This window comes from Rhinopithecus roxellana, chromosome 15 (assembly GCF_007565055.1).
Source record: "Rhinopithecus roxellana isolate Shanxi Qingling chromosome 15, ASM756505v1, whole genome shotgun sequence".
In the NCBI taxonomy this organism is placed as follows: Eukaryota; Metazoa; Chordata; class Mammalia; order Primates; family Cercopithecidae; genus Rhinopithecus; species Rhinopithecus roxellana.
The window spans coordinates 89,483,109-89,504,588 of NC_044563.1; the positions used below are offsets into that span (position 1 = coordinate 89,483,109).

Consider the following 21,480-nt stretch of genomic DNA (forward strand, 5'->3'; position numbering starts at 1 on the left):
CATGGTGGCTCATGTGTATAATCCTGGCACTTTGGGAGGCTGAGGTGGGAGGATCACTTGAGCCTAGGAGTTTGAGACCAGCCGGGGCACACAAGTGAGACCCCATCTCTATTTTTAAAAAATCAAAATAAATCTTAAAAAAGAAAAAAATACTTGAGATACTGTCTAAGCTTTAAAGAAAGGTTGCTGATGAAAAGTTTTAAAGATAGTACACAAGTTTTTCCTCTTTTAGAAATACTGTTTCATTGTTGCTTCATTCAGTTGGTTGTTTTATATATACATATATATTATAATAAATTAATTTTCGAGATGGGACCCCCTCTGTCACCGAGGCTGGAGTGCAGTGGCATGATCACAGCTCAATGCAGCCTCAAGCTCCCTAGGCTCAGGTGATCCTCCCACCTCAGCCTCCCATCTCAGCCTCCCAGGTGGCTGGGACTACGGGCACATGCCACCACATCCAGCTAGCTTTTGTACTTTTTGTGGAGATGGGGTTTTGCCATGTCGTCCAGGTTGGTATTGAACTTCTGGGCTGTAGCTATCCACTTGTTTCAGCCCCTCAAAGGGCTAAGATTATTGGCGTGAGCCACCACGCCCAGCCTGTTATGTTTTTTGAAGAAGACTTCCCTTTAATAGACCTTACTAATGGTGAAAAAGCTGTCACAAAGCTGGACTTCTTATCTAAATTATGAAATGAGTTTGGGTTGATAGTTAAGGGTTTTACAAACAAGTCCAACTCCTCATTTGATAGTGAGGATGCAGAGACATTGGAGTTCAGGTCCCTTCTAGGTGCCTTGTATAAGTGCAGCCTTCCTCACAGTTTGCTTAACTAAGTAAATATGGTTAAGAAAATTATCACTGAATTTAGCCATCCGTGTGTTTAACAGGAGTGCTGTTTAATTGTCCAAGGCTGAAATCTCAAGTTCAAATCTGTATCTTCTTCAGTGGGATCATTTAATCAAACTAAGTGTCTATATGTACAAAGAGCACTTTTGACTTTAGAGAACTGAAGACATAATGTTTCTTTTTTTTTTTTTTTTTTTTTTTTTTTTTGAGACGGAGTCTTGCTCTGTCTCCCAGGCTGGAGTGCAGTGGCCGGATCTCAGCTCACTGCAAGTTCCTCCTCCTGGGTTTACGCCATTCTCTCGCCTCAGCCTCCCAAGTAGCTGGGACTACAGGCGCCCGCCACATCGCCCGGCTAAGTTTTTGTATTTCTTTAGTAGAGACGGGGTTTCACCGTGTTAGCCAGGATGGTCTCGATCTCCTGACCTCGTGATCCGCCCGTCTCGGCCTCCCAAAGTGCTGGGATTACAGGCTTGAGCCACCGCGCCCGGCCGACATAATGTTTCTTATTACTGGAGAGTGCTGGACCAGAGATTACAAAACCCGAGTTCTAGTCTCAGTTCTCGGTAACTTTAGTCAAGAAAAACAAATTTAATATCTGTGAGTCTGTAGTCACCATTTATAAGATGAGGATGACAATATGACATCCAAGGCATCTAAAGCCAGGACTTTACTTAGACGATCTATGAAACCCAAAGGTAGAGAACGGGGTGGGTATGGAGGAGATGGTGTTTTTTGTTTCCTGAGTGCTTTGGATTTTAAAATCAACTACTTTTATCATGTTATTCCCCTATCTGGAAATTTTTCTATTTGCCTCTATTCCTGTCCTAAAACTATCCTTATTTATCCTGTAAGCAATAAGTTACATTTCACTTCCTCTGTGAAGTCACTGTAACACATACTGTTTCTCCTTTTCTGATCTCATTTATTGCCGTTACAGCTCACTCATCCATTAGTCATGGTACATTGCTGTGGAATATGTATTCCTTTTACACCTCATCTCTAGTCAGCAGGTTAATGTAGAAGAAAAAGCATAGGCTATGGAGATAAATAGATTGATCTATGTGATCTTAGGCTGGCCACTTTATATATATATATATATGTATATTTAATTTTTAAAATATGTAGTACATTTTTGAGTAGGTTAATTTTTTAAAAAAACTTAATATAAAGAAGAGGCGCAGTGAAGTCTTTTTCTAACCTTGGTCTCATCAAACCTGTCTTCCCTTCACAGTTACTAGTTTCTTATATATCTCTCCAGAATTTCTTTTCTTCCTCCCTTTTCTTTCATACAAAAGATGACATACATATTCTTAGGTACCTTGTTTTTTTCACTTAATTTATGTTGGAGATCTTTTCATATCAGTACATAGCAAGCTTTCTCATGGTTTTTATGTTTCATGGATATACCGTAATTTAACCAGTAGTTGGGAATTGTTAACTTGGGTAGAGTTCCAAATGATTTTAAAATTTGAATCACATTTGAACCTGATCTGAGTAATGTGCATTTCATTTCTTTAATACTTGTGTTTCCATAGCATTTTACAGTTTTTAAGCACTTTATATTGTTGAAATTGATCTTTAGTATGTAGGATTTACTAGGCTAGTAGAAATTAAATATCTATTTAAAATTTTGCTGACTGTGGTGCAAGATTCTCCAATAAAAGCTCCACCGTAGTCTTTTCATGTGCTTTACTGGCAAACACAGGGTTTGCTTGAGAAACACAGCCTGCTTTGTAGAGGCTCATAAAAGTCTTCATTACTGCATTTATAATCATTTGTGAATTTACTTCCTTAACTTACTTCCTTAAAACCAGTAGAGCGTGTAGAAAAGGATCTCCACATAAATGAAGCTTTGAGAAACAAAACAAATTTAGAAAGAAGATATGCAAATTATTTTATAGATTAAAAATTTTTAATCTTAAAAAAACTCCTAACTGAAATATGTGTATGCAGAAAAAGGGACTCGCTTAATGCAAATAAAAGTATTTATTGATATGAATGTGGCTCCTTAAGGTTAAATGTTTAGGGCTGAGAAAAATAAGGAATGTTTTTACCTGGGGTTCAACTAGGAAGATTCTCTGTTGAAGAAAGTACAGCCTTAGCTATATAATTTGACCTGTTCAGAAAGCACAAATGAAATGGAAGGGACTTAAGTTCTGTTTTAAAATTTTCATTTAATGTAAAACAAGGTTAATACTAAGGTAGCCCAGACTGCTAATTTAACTACTGTATCTGGACATTGAAGTGTGAACTTAGGTTATTGCAAGACCAGTAGCCCTTTATATATATTTATGCTATGGAATGCAAGTTTTCTATAAAGTATTTTTAACCATGTTAGTGACTCCAATTTTTGCTATTTAATTTTTTCTTATTTTTAATCCAGGCCCTGGATTTTTTTCTCTTTTTATATTAATATTCTTTTATACTCATGCTGAAACTTAGCCTAGTCATAGAATTTTAGAAATATTTAGATACTTAGAGATTCCTAATTAATATTTGGTTATTAATTTGGCCCCTTTATATTGAATAAATGAGAAAACTAAAGTCTGGAGAGGTTGTGACTTGCCTAGGTCAGCCTCCTTGTCCAGAACCCCTGGCTGCCATCCCAATACCAGGTTCTTTCTCGGAACAGCTCTAATTGGCTGACTGTGCTCTACTTGGCAAAAAGTTTAATTTTGAACGCATTCTCTTACACTTCTCCCCCCGCTTTTCTTTCTGATGTGGATAAATTAGCAAAAGACCACAGGAGTATTATGTTGTAGGAGAGACTAGTTCTAAGTGAACCAAACCTGGGAAGGAATGAGAAAGAGTAACAGGTGACAAGTAGGGGCTGGCAGCTGAGCAGCCCTCACCCTGTTTTTGCTAGTTTATTTTCCATCTTTCTCTATCCAGGACAGGGAGCAGCGTGTTGTGTTCACGGTGAAGGTGTCATGTGCTGGTTAGTGGGAGTCTTTAAACAATTTTCTTTTCCCTTGCAGGTCCTTTCCCATAACTTGTGCACGGTGCTGAAGGTTCCTCATGACCCGGTTGCCCTTGAAGAGCACTTCAGGGATGATGATGAGGGGCCAGTGTCCAACCAGGGCTACATGCCTTATTTAAATAGGTTCATTTTGGAAAAGGTATGATTCTAACATTTTTTTGGGTGCAGCATTGTTTGGTTTGCATGTTTCAAGTGGGCCCCAAAGCCCCCTGTTGGTGAGTTCACTAAGGAGTTGAGGTACAAAGAATCACTAGATAAATCAGAAAGGAAGAAAGAATGAGAGACTGACAGTGCTTCTTATTCTTCCCTCTCCTCCACTGTCTTCTAAACTTGGTTTAATGTTTTTCCAACTTGGTTCATTCTTTGAAATTAAGAACTGTGTTTTGTGTTAATCTGTACCTGTTCTCTCTCAGGGCGCTTTAAAAAAATCAGGTCTAATATCCAGAATTTGCAAGGAACTTAAACAAATTTACAAGAGAAAACTCTATCAAAAAGTGGGCAAAGGATATGAACAGACACTTCTCAAAAGAAGACACTTACACAGCCAACAAATGTATGAAAAAAAAGCTCAACATCACTGATCATCAGAGAAAAACAAATCAAAACCACAATGAGTTACTATCTCACGCCAGTCAGAATGGTGATTATTAGAAAGCCAGGAAACAATAGATACTGGTGAGGCTGTGGAGAAATAGGAACGCGTTTACACTGTTGGTGGGAATGTAGATTAGTTCAGCCATTGTGGAAGGCAGTGTGGCAATTCCTCAAGTATCTAGAACCAGAAATACCATTTGACCCAGCAATCGCATTACTGGGTATATACCCAAAGGAATAGAAATCATTCTACTATAAAGATACATTCATGGCTGGGCAGGGTGGCTCACACCTGTAATCCCAGCACTTTGGGAGGCTGAGGTGGGCGGATCACCAGAGGTTAGGAGTTCGAGACCAACCCGACCAATACGATGCAACCCCGTTGCTACTAAAAATACAAAAATTACCCACGTGTGGTGGCACGCTCCTGTAATCCCAGCTACTTGGGAGGCTGAGACAGGAGAATCGCTTGAACCTGGGAGGCGGAGGTTGCAGTGAGTCGAGATCACGCCATTGCATTCCAGCCTGGACAACAAGAGCGAAACTCCGTCTCAGAAAAAAAAAAAAGATACATGCACACGTATGTTTATTGTAGCACTATTTACAATAGCAAAGACGTGGAACCAACCCAAATGCCTATCAATGACAGCCTGGATAAAGAAAATGTGGTACATATATGCCACAGAATACTATGCTGCCGTAAAGAAGAATGAGATCATGTCCATTGCAGGGACATGGATGAAGCTGGAAGCCATCCATCATCCTTAGCAAAGTAACCCAGTAACAGAAAACCAAACACCATGTGTTCTCACTCATAAGTGGGAGGTGAACAATGAGAACATATGGATACAGGAAGGGGAACAACACACACCAGGACCTGTTGAGGTTTGGGGGACAAGGGGAGGGAACTTAGAGGATAGGTCAATAGGTGTGACAAACCACCATGGCACATATATACCTATGCAACAAACCTGCACGTACTGCACATGTATCTGTTTTTTTTTTTAAGACGAAAACAATCTGGTTTCGTATGTACTGGCAATTTTTTTTTTTTTTGAGGGGTCTTTATATACTTCTAATTTTTAAATTCATATTTATTTTTATTATTTTTTGCTCAGGCCATTCTCTGTAACAAGTATATTTCAGTAATGCCTTTCAAAAAAATGATAATGATAATACTTTCGAATTAAAAGTAAAATACTTGCAGCTGGGTACAATGGCTTACATCTGTAATACCAGCGTTTTGGGAGGCTGAGGTGAGAGGATTGTTTGAGGTCAGGAGTTCAAGACTAGCCTGAGCAACATAGTAAAAATACAAATAAAACATTAAAAAATTTTTAAAAACTCAATTTTTGCATCAAACCTAAATACACAACTATATACATGTTTTTCTGTGGCTTCAGATTTTTTATTGTTTTTATATAATTTTAAAACAGTTTAATGTCTTTTTATAATAGTGAAGTATAGTAATTAACATTTATAATAATAATTTAATAGTTTGGAAAATGCCAAAATGTTGGTCAGGATTCTTTTTTTTTCTTTTTTTTCGCTCTTGTTGCCCCGGCTGGAGTGCAGTGCCACGATCTCTGCTCACTGCAGCCTCTGCCTCCCGGGCTGAAGCGATTCTCCTGCCTTAGCCTCCTGAGTAGCTGGGATTACAGGCACACACCACCACGCCCATGTATTTTTTGTATTTTTAGTAGAGACGGGGTTTCATCATGTTGACCAGATTGGTCTTGAACTCCTGACCTCAGGTGTTCCTCCCACCTCAGCCTCCCAAAGTGCTGGGATTACAGGCATGAGCCACTGTGCCCAGCCAGGATTCTTTTTAGAAACCAACAAATATTTTTCAAGAATTTTGCAGCAAAGATTCTAAAAATTACAATGTTCATCTGTGTGGTAATCTTTTTATCTGTATCTGTTATTCCATATCAGCCTCACAATACAATTTCCTGATCTTTCTTTATGTGTATGCATGCCTGTGTATATGTGTGTGTGTATTTCATGTGTTATACATGTTTTTTGTTTTTTTGAGACAGTGTCTTGCTCTGTCGGGTAGGCTGGAGTGCAGTAATGCCGTCACAGCTTCCTGCAACCTTGAACTCCTGTGCTAAATAAAGTAGTCCTCTTGCCTCAGCCTCTTGAGTAGTAAGGACTACAGCTGCGTGCCACCACACCTGGCTAAGTTGTAACATTTTTTATAGAGACGGGATCTCATTATGTTGCCCAGACTGGTCTGAACTCCTGCCCTCATGCAGTCCTCCCACCTGGGCTTACCACAGTACTGGACTTACAGATGTGAGCCATCATGCCTGGCCAATACATGTTTTTTGTTTGTTTGTTTTTGAGACCAGGTCTCGCTCTGTCACCCAGGCTGGAGTACAGTGGCATGATCTCAGCTCACTGCATCCTCCACCTCCTGGGTTCAAGTGATTCTCTTGCCTCAGCCTCCCCAGTAGCTGGGATTATATAGGTGCGTGCCACCATGCCCGGCTAAGTTTTGCTTTTTTTTGTAGAGATGGGGTTTTACCATGTTGGCCAGGCTGGTCTTAAACTCCTGACCTCAGGTGATCTGCCCGCACTGGCCTCCCAAAGTTCTGGGATTACAGGCGTGAACCACTGTGCCTGCCCTGTTTTTTGTTTGTTTGTTTGTTTTTTGAGACGGAGTCTCTCTTTGTCCCCCCAGGCTGCAGTGTGGAGTGCACTGACATAATCTTGGCTCACTGTGTCATCTGCCTCCCGGGCTCAAGCCATTCTCCTTCCTCAGCCTCCTGAGTAGCTGGGACTACAGGCATGTGCCACCACACCGGGCTAATTTTTGTATTTTTAGTAAAGATGGAGTTTCACCATGTTGGCCAGGCTAGCCTCCAACGCCTGACCTCAGGTGATCTGCCTGCTTCAGCATTCCAAAGTGTTGGGATTACAGATGTGAGCCATTGTGCCCAACCTCAATGCATGTTTTTGAAGAATTTCCCTTGCAGAGATGATAACATTGCCGTGATCGTGCTTTTTTCTCTTCTTAGTGTTTATTTTTTTAATTGACCAAAAAAATATATTTATGGGATACAACATGATGCTTTGCAATGTGTATACATTGTGGAATGGTAAAGTGAAACTAGGTAATGTGCATTACTTCATATCCTTATTTGTGGTGAGAATATTTAAAATCTACTCTCAGCAATTTTTAGGTGTTTAATACATTGTTATTAACTATAGTTATCATGTGGTACATGATCATGCTTTAATTAGGAAAAAAAGAAGGAATAAAAACCACATGATAATGAAAGGTAAGATTTCATTAAATCCACAAAAGCATCATATGGTATGATTCTATTTATATGAAATGTCCAAAATAGGCGAGTAAATAGAGATACAAAGTAGATTAGAGGTTTCTTGGGGTGAGGGGGAGATAGGAATGGTGAGTGATTATTAATGGTCTTGGGTTTCTTTTTGGGATGATGAAAATATTCTAGAATTAACCAGTGATAAAGCCTTATGAATATATTGAAAACCACTGAATTGTATACTTTAAAAGGGTGAATTTTATGGTATGTGAATTGTATCTTAATAAAAAATAATTAAATTGTACCAAAATTGATGTGTAAAGTCTCAGGACTTTATAGTATAATGCTTTTTTGTGTTGCTGTTCTGTGTATTGCTCAGGTAGTTTATTTGTGTTCTATAGTTTTATTATATGTATGTCTAATATGTCAAATATTTGCTGAATATATTTCATATATACTTACAATAAAACTATAGAACACAAGTATTTGATGATCTGTTTTGTGTATGTGTGTTTAATGATAGACACTATAGAACACAAATATTTGATGATCTGCTGTGTGTATGTGTGTTTAATGACAGACACTGGTTGGGCACAGTGGCTCATGCCTGTAATCCCAGTGCTTTGGGAGGCTGAGGTGGGAGCATCATGTGAACCCAGAAGTTCAAGACCATCCTGGGTGACATAGTGAGATCCTCTCTCTATTAAAAATCTTAAAAATTAGCCAGGCTTGGTGGCACATGCCTGTAGTCATAACTACTCAAGAGACTGAGGTGGGAGGATCAGTTGAGCCTAGGAGTTCGAGGTTACAGTGAGTTGTGATGGTGCCACTGCACTGCAGCCTGGGTGACACAGTGAGGCCATATATATATATATATATATATATATATATATAGTCTCTAGATATAGACAGTAAATAGAATTGTGTCTGTTATTAAAATATTATAGAACATACTGGGAAATTCTTAGAAACCTGATTTTGTTTTTCTTATTTCAGTGCTAGAATTTGTGTGTGCTGGGCTAGTGAATAGAGAAACATGGTTTAATATCTTGAAGTGCTGTACCCTACTACTGCATTTTGTTTTCCTTGGTGTGACATTCTTTAAACTTACTGAATTTTATTTAGTTTTAAAATGTTCTTTGTTTTAGTATTTCAATGTTTTAAAAGTTTTATAACTGGGGGAGGAAATACAGTAGTATTTTGAAAGTCCAAAATGAGCCACTAAATTTGGAGAGAAACTTATTCACAGAGGGAATGAGGATGTGATGAAACAGTGAGCCCTTGTTTATTATTGCTTAGCCACCTGGAGTGGAATTTTGCCAGTCCTGCAATTCAAGTAAAGTAGCCAAGGTTTCCATGGTTTGAGTTTAAATTGAGCAAAGATTAGTGCCTTGTTTGAAACTTGGTTGAAAAAAGAAATGCCAACAGTGACTGAAGAATGTTAACATAAAACTTAGAGATTATAATCAGTTAGGCAGAGAAAATATGAAATAGTTATTAAACAGTCACAAGGTATACTGTCATGTATACATACTGTCTCATTTGATCCTTATGTTAATTCTGTGAGGCAGAACTGGAATTATCCCCCATTACCTAAGGAGGAAATGGCTTAAGGTGGCCTAGCTAATAAGGGGTAGGTAGATTTTTGAACCTAAGCTATTTAACTTCACCACCAATGTTTCTTTAACTGGACTATTGAAGGATTAATTACTCCCTTTAGGAATTAAGTTTTTTCGAGTGTCTAATATTTGGATACATAGGGGAAGTCTTGGTCGAAGGCAGGAAGGGGTAAAGTTGTTTAAAAGCCATTTTGATTACCTCAAAGTAGCTCAGCTTTCATCCAGTTTTCTTCTGTTCTGTCTCAAGTTGTTTTAAGGTGATTCTCTTGTCTTAGTGTGTGGTGTTCCTTGGTATTCATTTTGGTCAGTTTTTTCGTTTTTTTTTTTCCCAGGTTGTTTTAGGGGTTTTCTGCCTTTGCCTGGGAGAGTTATTCTGAGGAGGTTGGTACCAAGAGTTAAATTATTTTGAAACTTCCCAAAAAGTAATTTTTATGGTTGGGTTTTGTATTTACTTTGTTCTTTTACATCGATAGAATTAATTTTCAGCTTTCCTGAGACCTCAAATGATTAACCTGTTATTCCTTTACCAAGTATTTTATCCTTCCAAATGTTAACTTTTGTTTTTTTGAGACGAAGTCTCACTCTTGTTCCCCAGGCTGGAGTGCGATGGCGTGATCTTGGCTCGCTGCAACCTCTGCCTCCTGAGTTCAAGCGATTTTCCTGCCTTAGCCTCCTGAGTAGCTGGGATTACGGGCGCATGCCAGCACGTCCGGCTTGTTTTTGTATTTTTAGTAGAGGCGGGGTTTCACCATGTTGGCCAGGCTGGTCTTGAACTCCTGACCTCAGGTGATCCGCCCGCCTCAGCCTCCCAAAGTGCTGGAATTATAGGTGTGAGCCACCACGCCTGGCCCCAAATGTTAAATTTTTAAATTCCTTCTTGGCTGGGCGTCGTAGGTTATGCCCATAATCTCAGCACTTTGGGAAGCTGAGGTAGGAGGATCACCTGAGCCCAGGAGTTCTAGAGCAGCCTGGACAACAAAGTAAGACCTTGTCTGTAAAAAAAAAAAAAAAAAAAAAAATCCTTTTTTAGTAAAGGAATGTTCTTTAAACATCTAGAAAGAAACTTGTGGGTTTTGTTTTTTTTTTGGGGGGGGGCAGAGAGACACTATTGCTGAATTATGTGACAGTGAATAATTGAAGAAAGTGGTATATTACTACCTTCTAGTTAGTACCAATAAAGTATGTAAAAAACTAGTTTTCCTTCAGCATATTTTTAAGGCAGTCTAATTCTTCCATGAGATTTAATGGCTGATTAGGCTTGCTAGTCCAAATCTTATCAGTTATTTTCTCTGATTCTCATATTAAGGCTTGGTTTGGGCTATATGATTAAAATCATTAATACATTGGCAGTATGCCAAGTTCCAGTTGGGGAATCTGGTGCTTTCCAACAGAAGCCTTTTTGTTTTTGTTTTTTTGGAAACATACACAAAAGAAAAACAGAGAAACATTTCAGTTCAGTATGTCTATCCTCTAGAGCCTAGCTGCCTCTGCATTCTGTTTTTCTAGTCTAACATTTATGCTTTTCCTCTTGGTGTACTTTCTTATTGTTCATATGTCACTTATAATTCTTGTATAAAGTGTTGTTTCAAGTTTCTTCAGTTAATTAAATGGCTATCCCGTCAGCGCTGAAAGCACTTCAAATGTGTGCCTAACAACGTCATTTAATCGGAAGTGGTACTGTTCTTAAACACTCAAACCTGTGCTTTCGTGTGGTTCTTTTTGATTGCCCTTTAGCCTGTGTTATTTTTTCGTTCATTGTTGTTTGAAAGTTACATAGTGTGCATTTTCTTTATTTTGTTTTGTTTTTTTGTTTTCTGAGATAAGGTCTTGCTCTGTTGCCCAGGCTGGAGTGCAGCGACATGATCGTGGCTCACTGCAACCTTGCCCTGCTGGTCTTGAGAGATCCTCCCACCTTAGCCTCCCAAGTAGCTTGGGGAGTAGCTGGAATTACAGGTGTGCACCACCATGCCTGGCTAATTTTTAACTTTTTTTTTTTTGTAGAGATCTCACTATGTTGTCCAGGCTGGTCTTGAACTCCTGGGCTCAAGTGATCCTCTTGCCTTGTCCTCCCAGAGTGCTGGGATTATGGGTGTGATCCACTGCACCTGACTGAAAGTTGCATAGTTTTAATTTGGTGCAATGACCAAGTTGGACTCTACATTTTCATTACATTTGTGAAACTATAGAGGACTATAAACTTTTGAGTAAATAAAGGGGTTTCATGCTAAGAAACATGAATGACTTTATACTGATGAATACTTTGGCTAGCAATATGAGTCATGTGCTGTAAAGATATATTGTTTTTTAAAATAGTGGTTTTATTGAGATATAAATCACATACCATACAATTAGTCTATTTAACATGTACCAGTTAGTGATTTTTTTGTTCATTCACTATAATCATTACCACAATTGATTTTAGAATATTTTCATCTCACTGCTGCCCCCAAAATCTCATACCCACTTAGCAATCACCTCCTCTCCCCTATAGCTCTACGCAAGTGCAAATCTACTTTCTGTCTATATGTATTTGCCTATTCTGGGCATACAATGTTAGTAGAATCATACAATAGCCAGCCTTCTGTATCTGGTTTCTTTCACTTAGCATAATGTTTTCAAGGTTCATCTGTGTTGTATCCTGTAACAATACTTCATTCCTTTTTATGGCTGAATAACATTCCATTATGGATATACCATGTTTTGTTTACACATTCAGTTCATCAGTTTTTGGACATATGGGTTGTTCACTTTAGTGCAACCATGTTGGCCTTTTCTCCGTACCTCAGATTACCAAGACCCTTCCTGCCTCAGAACCTTCAGACATGCTGCTTCCTGTGTTGTAAGGCCAACTCTGCCCATCAAATGCAGCGAATTTTTGTTCATCCTTTAGCTCTGGACTTGATTGTCACTTCCTCAGGGAGGTTTCTCCTGGTAGCACCCACCCTTCCCAGAGCTAACCAGCTCTCCTGTAATGTGTTTCCCACAGCAGCCTGTGCTTTTCCTCTATAGCACTTACTAGTGGTTGGGTTGTTGCTGTATTGTTTGGTATCTGATTCTCTCTCCAGAGTATAAGTTCTGTGACAGCAAGAACTGGTTCACTGTTATCCAGCTCTTAGCAGAGTAACTGACACCTCGTAAACACACACAATGATTTGAATGAATGAATGAGCAAATTAATACTGCAAACCAGGCAGAGGGGATACAAAGCTGAATAAGATAATGGCCTTTGATTTCAAAGAATTCATGATTTCATGTGAGTTGTAATAAAATATAGAACTGGGACTCAGGAAAGAGTTTGAGGTTAGAAATATATATGTAGTTATATGAGAAGAACCTACCATTTTACTTTCTCCATTTTCTTGGCTCTTGGACTTTTGCTGTGGTTTAAATGGTCTTATGAAAGTATAAAACCATTGAGGTACAATTCACGTAACATAAAACTTACCATTTTAAAGTGTACAGTAAAATGGTTGTGAGTGTATTTACTATGTTGTGTGGCCATCATCCCTATCCAAATTCTGGATTTCTGTTAATTTCCCAGTATGTTCTATAATATTTTAATAACAGGCATAATTCTGTTTACTGATATAGAGAGAGATCATATATATATTTATGGCCTTACTGTGTGTATATATGACCTCACTGTGCAAACACACTGGTCAATTTATCCAGCATCCAGTGCTTTGGAGCTGCTACCTGCTTCATATGCTTCTTGGGACCACGAGCCATGGCTGCATTAGGCAAGGAAAGAGAACCTCCATCTTCTCTCTCTTTTTTTTCTTTGAGACAGTCTTTCTGTGTTGCCCAGGCTGGAGTGCAGTGGTATGATCTCAGCTCACTGCAACCTCCACTTCCCGGGTTCAAGTGATTCTCATGCCTCAGCCTCCCGAGTAGCTGAGATTACAGGTGCGAGCTACCACGCCTGGGTAATTTGTATTTTTAGTAGAGATGGGGTTCACCATGTTGGCCAGGCTGGTCTCGAACTCCTGGCCTCAAGTCATCTGCCTGCCTTGGCCTGCCAAAGCACTGAGATTACAGGCATGAACCACTGTGCCCTGCTGAATTAGATGCTAGAGTTCCCTGTATTCCCCTTTATTGGAGCATTTGCACGTAACTGTTAGTCTGTCTTCCTCCCTGCCCTAGAAGCTCCTTAGAGAGTACATATGTCTTATTTTAAGTGGGACTCCTCCCATACCAGATGCTGACTGACCTGTAGTAGATAGGTAACACATATTTGCATATCCACAGATACACAGTAAAAGACAGGATCTAGAATAAGAGTTTTGAGCTGCAGTTCAGCTCAAAGACATATTGATGCAGACATTGCTACACTTTATACAAACAGCAAAGATGATCTTTTCTTTCCCCTTTGTACACAAATGCTTGATCTGTATGCACTTGGTGATCTGTGTACACTGGTGATCTGTGTACACTTGGTGATCTGTATACATTGATCAGCACTTGTTTTTTTCCCCCATTTTGTCTTTTTATTTATTTTATGATATATATAAAAGAATATTTGTAGGATATATGAAAATTATAAAGCATAATAAAATGAACATCTGTGAACCTACCACTAATTTTGGGAAACATATCACTAATGTTGTTGCCTCAACCTCTTTGCTCTTCTCTTTTTTCATTTCCCTGCCTCCTCCCAAGAGGAAGCCACCATCCTGAATTTTATGTGCATTTTCCTGTCACATTAGAAAAAAGTTTTGTCATATATGTATATCTTAATGTATGATTAATTTTTACTCTGGAGTCATAAAAATAGGATCATGTTCTATATAGTATTTTGTGACTTGTGTTTTTCACTGGACATTGTATAATTCTTTGTGTTGTGTACCTTCATGTCATATCTTGGTGATATTTCACGTTAACACATAAAGAACTCATTTTTTTGTTGTTACAGCTGTGTATATGGTCAGTACATCATATAATTTAATAATAAATACTTTGCAGCATTTTTTTTCCTTTTTTTTTCTTCATTTTTACCTATCTCCTACAGGAAGGAAGCGTTTTTCTTCTTTAGCAAGATTCTTTCACATATATTTCTTTATTCTTGTACTTAGAACCTTGAAAACCATTTGGTATAATTTATGATATATGAAATTCTGGAAACCCAAGATTGAATTTCCTTATTTTGTTTGACATTATACCTTGTGTGAAAACACTTGATTACTAATGCTTTATGCACTATTTTCTATGAAAACTATGGATTTTGTACTTTAAAAAAACTGGTAAGAATATATAATGTAAATTTATCCTCTTAACAGTTTTAACGGTATAGTACAGTATTTTTAATTGTATGCACATTGTTGTACAACAGATCTTTAGAACTTTTTTTATCTTGCATAACTGAAACTCTATACCTTTTGAACAACACATTTTTTCCTTCTCCCCCTGGTCCTGGCAATCACCATTCTACTATCTTTTTAAAGTGTGTTTGATTACTTTATTATAAGTAGAATCATGCTGTATTTTTCTTTTTTTGATTGGCTTATTTCACTTAACATGGTGTCCTCAGGGTTCTTCCCTATTGCAATGTATGACAGGATTTCCTTCTTTTTTTAAGGCTGAATAATACTCCATTGTATGTATATGACACATTTTCTTTTTCTTCTTCTTCTTCTTCTTTTTTTTTTTTTGAGACAGAGTCTCGCCCTGTTGTACAGGCTGGAGAGTAGTGGTGCAATCTTTGCTCACTGTAGCCCCCGCCTCTGGGGTTCAAGTGACTCTCTTGCCTCAGCCTCTCAAGTAGCTGGGATTACAGGTGCCTGCCACCTGTGCCCGGCTAATTTTTGTATTTTTTGTAGAGATGAGGTTTCACCATGTTGGCCAGGCTGGTCTCGAACTCCTGACTTCAAGTGATCCACCTATCTTGGCCTCCCAAAGTGTTGGGATTACAGGCGTGAGCCACTGGGCCTGGCCCTCATTTTCTTTAAAAATTATTTTTTGTTTTTTTACTTTTTAAAACTTTTAATAGTTTTGGGGGAGCAGGTGGTTTTGTTGTTATATAGATAAGCTATTTAGTGGTAACTTCTGAGATTTTGGTGCACCTGTCTCCCAAGAATTGTACACTGCACCCAATGTATATCACATTTTCTTTATCTATTCATCCTTGGATGGATATTTAGTTTGCTTCCACATCTTGGCTATTGTGAATTATGCTGTAGTGGGTATAGGTGTGCAAATGTCTCATTAAGGTCCTGTTTTCAATTCTTTTGGATATATACCCAGAAGTGGGGTTGCTAGATCATATGGTTGTTCTATTTTTAACTTTTTGAGGAACTTCCACACTGCTTTCCATAGCAGCTGCACCATGTTACAATCCCACCAACAGTGTGCAAGGGTTTGGATTTCTCCACATCCTAACAATAACACTTGTTATTTTCTGTTTTTTTGATAGTGACCATTCTAACAGGTGTGAGGTGATATCACATTGTGTTTTGATTTGCATTTCCCCGATCATAAGTGATGTTGACCATCTTCGCATATGCTTGTTGGTCGTTTGTATGTCTTTGGAGACGTGTTGAATAATTTCTTTGTCCATTTTAAAATTTGCTTATTTGTTTTTCTGTTATTGAATTGTAGGAGTTCTTTATGTATTTTGTTCTAAAATCCTTGAACTGTTTTCCTACAGGCTATTTCTTAAAATTATGAAGCCCTTTGTGATTTGGTCTTACGTTTGCTTTTCCAGCTGTGTATCTAGCCACTTCCCCTCAGGAACCCTATGATTCACCACATAATCCACATAGAATCACTTCTTGTTCTCAGAGCAAGGTTATCAGCTTTTGTGCACATGTCATTTCCCCTGTGTGGCATATCTTCCACTTAGTGTTTTGTGGGGTGTGGATGGATAAGAGTTGGTGGTAGTGGCCTTGGAAATGTTCTGCATAGATGGCGTTCATCCCATAGATGGCCTCCACCTACTGAGTTCTACAAGCAATTTGGTATGGTGGGAAGAGCTGGCATTTGAGACAGAGTTGCGCTTTGTCACCCAGACTAGAGTGTGGATTTGTACAGTGACACGATGACAGCTCACTACAGCCGTGAATTTCTGGGCTCAAACGATACTCCCACCTCAGCCTCCTGACAAGCTAGGACTATAGGCACAAACCACCATACCCTACTAATTAAAAAATGTTTTTCTTTAGAGACAGAAGTCTCACTATGTTGCTCAGGCTGGATTTTTTTTTTCTTCCTCAGACAGAGTCTCACTCTGTCGCCCAGGCTGGAGTGCAGCAGCACAGTCTTGCCTTTATTGCAGCCTCCACCTCCCAGGCTCAAGTGATCCTCCTGCCTCAGTCTCCTGAGTAGCTGGGGCTACAGGCACGTGCCAACATGCTCAGCTAATTAAAAAAAAAACTTTTTTTTTAGAAATAAGATGTCACTATATTGCCCATATTGGTCTCGAGCTCCTGGTCTCAAGCAGTCTTCCCACCTCAGCCTCCCAAAGCATTGGAATTATAGGCGTGAGCCACCACACCCTGCTGAGCTTGAGTTTAAACTTTGGTTTTGATATTTACTAGCCATGTGAAGTTTGTAAATGTACAGTTGACCCTTGAACTCACACAGTTGAAAATCCAAGTATAACTTTTTTTTGAGACAGAGTCTCTCACTTTGTCATCTAGGCTGGAGTGTAGTGGTGCAATCTCCCTCCAACCTCAGCCTCCTGGGCAGCTAAGACCACGGATGCATGCCACCACTCCTGGCTGATTTTTTGAATTTTTGATAGAGATGAGCTTTCACCATGTTGCTCAGGCTGATCTCAAACTCCTGAACTCAAGCGATCCACCTTCCTTGGCCTCCCAAAGTGCTGGAATTACAGGCATGAGCCACTGTGCCTGGCCTCCAAGGATAGCTTTTGACTCCCCCAGAACTTATCTTCTTATAGCCTACTGTTGACTGGAAGGCTTACCAATAACATAAACAGTTGATTAGCACATATTTTAATGTAAAATGTATTATATACAGTTATTCTTATGATAAAGTAGGCTACAGAAAAAATGTTATTAAGAAGTTCATAAGGAAGAGAAAATATATTTACTATTCATTCAGTGGAAGTAGATCATCATAAAGGTCTTTTTTTTTGTTTGTTTGTTTTGAGACGGAGTCTTGCTGTGTCGCCCAGGCTGGAGTGCAGTGGCGCGGTCTCGGCTCACTGCAAGCTCCGCCTCCCGGGTTCACGCCATTCTCCCGCCTCAGCCTCGGAGTAGCTGGGACTACAGGCGCCTGCCACCACGCCCGGCTAGTTTTTTGTATTTTTAGTAGAGACGGGGTTTCACCATGTTAGCCAGGATGGTCTCGATCTCCTGACCTTGTGATCCACCTGCCTCGGCCTCCCAAAGTGCTGGGATTACAGGCTTGAGCCACCGCGCCCGGCCATAAAGGTCTTTATCCTCATTGTCTTCTTATTGAGTAGGCTGAGGAAGAGGCAGAAGTTGTTGGTCTTGCTGTCTCAATGGTGGCAAAGGCAGAAGAAAATCCAATCTACATTTAAGTGGACCCTCGAAGTTTAAACCTATGTTGTTCAAGGATGCTCAGTTTTTTGGAACCGTTATTTTCTGATCTGTAAAACAGGGGCAGTAATTAACCTTATAGGACTAATACAAAATTTAAGCGAGAAATCACATATAAAATGCCTAGCATATAGTAAGTCTTCAAGGTGATAGTGATAAGCCAAAAAAGAAAAGCAGCAGCAATTGCTGCTTTTGCTGCTGCTGCTGCTTTCCCTCGATGGGATCAGTTGTGTTTGATGGGGCCATGGGAAATGGTGTTAGACTGAGGCAGAGTGCTAAAGGCAGAACACAAAGGAGCTCTTTCTGCTCCTGGAGGACTGGTTTGCCAACTACAAAATAAAGTTAGCGATCAGGCGAAACTTCTGCCTGCAGACGGTTGGTGACTTCTTTCATGTAGTAAACAAAATGCTTTGTTCATATCTTTCTAAAAAGAAATGCTTTGGTGATATTATTCTGCTGCCCATGCCTGCCTCCTCTAGTACATTTTCTATGCTATTCCAGAATATGGCTTTTTTTTTTTATTATTTTCAAAAAAAAATTTTTTTTTTTTTTTGGAGAAAGTGTCTTGCCCTGTCTTCAAGGCTGGAGTGCAGTGGCACGATCATGGCTCACTGCAGTCTTGACCTCCTGGGTGCAAGCAATCCTCCTGCCTCAGCTTCCTGAGTAGCTGGGACCACAGGCATGCACTGTCGTGCTCAGCTAATTTTTTAAATTATTATTTGTAGATATGGGGTCTCTCTATGTTGCCCAGGCTGGTCTCAAACTCCTGGGCTCAAGCAGTCTTTATGCTTTGGCCTCCCAAAGTGCTGAAATTACATAGGCATGAGCCACTGTGCCTGGCCTATTTTTTATTTTTATTTTTTTTAACATTGTTTATATTAATTTAAAAAATAAAGAGAGATGAGGTCTTGCTATATTGCCCAGGCTGGTCTCAAACTCCTAGCCTTAAGCAATTCTCTTGCATCAGCCTCCCCTAGTGCTGGGACTACAGGAGTGAGGCACTGCACTGGTACAGAATGTGGCTTTTAAAGTGAAGAGTGTATCTGTTACTACCTTCAATTCTTTCAGTCCAGATAAAGGCCTAGCTCCTTAACATGATTGATAAATCTTTTAATGATCTGGTCTTCACCTACCTCACTGGCTCGTCTTTCACTGTGTCCCATGTAGTGGAAATTTACCTTTTGTGTGTGTGTGTGTGTGTGTGTGTGTGTGTGTGTGTGTCTGTCTGTCTGTTTAGCATCTGAACTTTTTTCTTACATTTGGGAAATTCTACAGAGTTGTGGTGGGGAACAGGACCTGTCTCACACCTCAACATCTGGAAAGTTCAGGTACTGATTTTTTCCCTGCTCCTTGGCAGCTAGAGCACAGGAATGTGACCCAGGCTCAGCCAATAGAACTTCGAATCTGCAGTGAGTGACGCAGAAGATCATGGATGGGGCAGTGGTAGCAGTGGTAATAGTGAGAGTGCTCTCATGTTATACAGGCAGTGGTGTCTCCACCGGACTGTTCCCATGAGTGGTTCAGCTGCAGTTCTGGCTGCCTACCCTACCTTGATACCAGCCTAATTTCAGAGCCTAGATTTTTCTAGCCCTTGCATTAGATCTGTGAGGTTACCCATTGTTTTTCCAATAAATTCCACCCAAGGTGGTTTCTGTTACTTGCACTTATGAAGAGCCTTGATTATACCACCCTCCAGCACCAGGTGCCTCATTAAATACTCACAGTTCTTCCAAACTGTCCTCCACTTCGGGGCTTTCTCACATTCTCTTCTACCTGGAATACTCTTTATCCCATTCTTGATCTGTTTGACTCTTGATGCTCCTTGAGAACTCAGCTCTGTTGTCCTGGCAGTCTTTCTGCGAAGCTTTCCCCAGATCTCAAGATTGTGTTAGCTCCTCAGTGCTCCCACAAAATCCTCTGCTTATCTCTCTTGCAGTACTTCTCACACTCTGCTGTAATTGTCTTTACATTCCTTGGGAACAGGCCAGTATTATGTTGAGTATTTTTGTACTGTCTTTGGCAAATAATAATTATGATCTAAATTTTATTTGTCAAATGAGTGAACAATTCTGTTGAATTATACACTGTTAAATTATACACAATTATATTAAAATTTATTTGCATATCTGTTTTCCCTAATAAACTGTGAACATTTTAAGAGCACAGACCTAGTTCTTCATCATTGTATCCTTAGTTTATAGCATAGTACTTGGCTCGTAGTAGATGCTGAGGGAACACTGAATACATGAACAAATGAATGAATGGCAGGATTGCCGTTTTAGAATTTCAGTTAAATAATTTTCCCCAAAAGAAGGTATCTTCTTCTTCTTCTTCTTTTTTTTTTTTTTGAGATGGAGTTTCACTCTTGTTGCCCAGGCTGGAGTGCAATGGCGCTATCTCAGCTCACTGCAACCTCCGCCTCCCAGGTTCAGGCATGCACCACCATGCCCGGCTAATTTTTGTATTTTCACTAGAGATGGGGTTTCTCCATGTTTGTCAGGCTGGTCTCAAACTCCTGACCTCGAGATTGAGACCATCCTGGCTAACGCGGTGAAACCCCCTCTCTACTAAAAAATATGAAAAACTAGCCGGGCGAGGTGGCGGGCGCCTGTCGTCCCAGCTACTCGGGAGGCTGAGGCAGGAGAATGGCGTGAACCTGGGAGGCGGAGCTTGCAGTGAGCTGAGATCTGGCCACTGCACTCCAGCCCAGTAGACAGAGCGAGACTCCGTCTCAAAAAAAAAAAAAAACTCCTGACCTCAGATGATCCGCTTGCCTCGGCCTCCCAAAGTGCTGGGATTACGGGCATGAGCCACCGTGCCCAGCCTCTTCTTTGACTGTATATGTAAAGATAAGGTACCTGTACTTGGCTCATACGAAGTAATTGACATTCTCAGTTTCTTCTATGTGCTAGGATTGGTAGTTTATTTATTAATAGGAAGATAGTGTATACACATGAAACAGTAACTATTTGAGAGGTCAGTGCTAGGATTGGTAGTCTATTTATTAATAGGAAGATAGTGTATACACATGAAACAGTAACTATTTGAGAGGTCAATATTTTATGTGCCAAGGGAGTGATATGGACAGATGTTGGTTCAGTGTCATGCTAAATGTAACATCTTAATTGAGCCACTAGAAGTGTAATACCTAAAGCAAATATGTAGGATATGGCTGTTGGTTAATTGGATTGATTAAAATGGGAGCCAAAGGAGGCTTTGTCTTTCCATTTTACTTGCCTTATATACTGCTTATATCGGACTGATTTGTTGGAGTTTTTCCTTATTCCTTTTTAGGTCCAAGACAACTTTGACAAGATTGAATTCAATAGGATGTGTTGGACCCTATGTGTCAAAAAAAACCTCACAAAGAATCCCCTGCTCATTACAGAAGAAGATGCATTTAAAGTATGGGTTATTTTCAACTTTTTATCTGAGGACAAGTATCCACTAATTATTGTGTCAGAAGAGGTAAGGGGTGTGGCTTGGGGAGTTTTTACTTGGTCATTTTAGCATTTAATAGACCTGGCTTGGTATTTTTTCTGTTAATTCAGCATAGATATGGAAGGAGATCCTTGACTAGTGTTTTTGGATCAGAGGCAAAGCAGCCTGAATATAGAAAAGCCTTCCAAATGTAG

At 39.6% G+C, this 21,480-nt stretch overlaps 1 protein-coding gene across 1 annotated transcript in view; it reads left to right on the plus strand.

The window, feature by feature from the left end:
* The window catches only part of SWAP70 (switching B cell complex subunit SWAP70), an 85,848-nt gene that overhangs the window by 25,522 nt on the left and 38,846 nt on the right, over positions 1–21,480 (plus strand). Inside the window, exons 2-3 of the mRNA XM_010384826.2 lie at positions 3,825–3,965; positions 21,140–21,313. Of these exons, the coding sequence (XP_010383128.1) occupies positions 3,825–3,965; positions 21,140–21,313 (315 nt within the window). The remainder of the gene's footprint in view (positions 1–3,824; positions 3,966–21,139; positions 21,314–21,480) is intronic.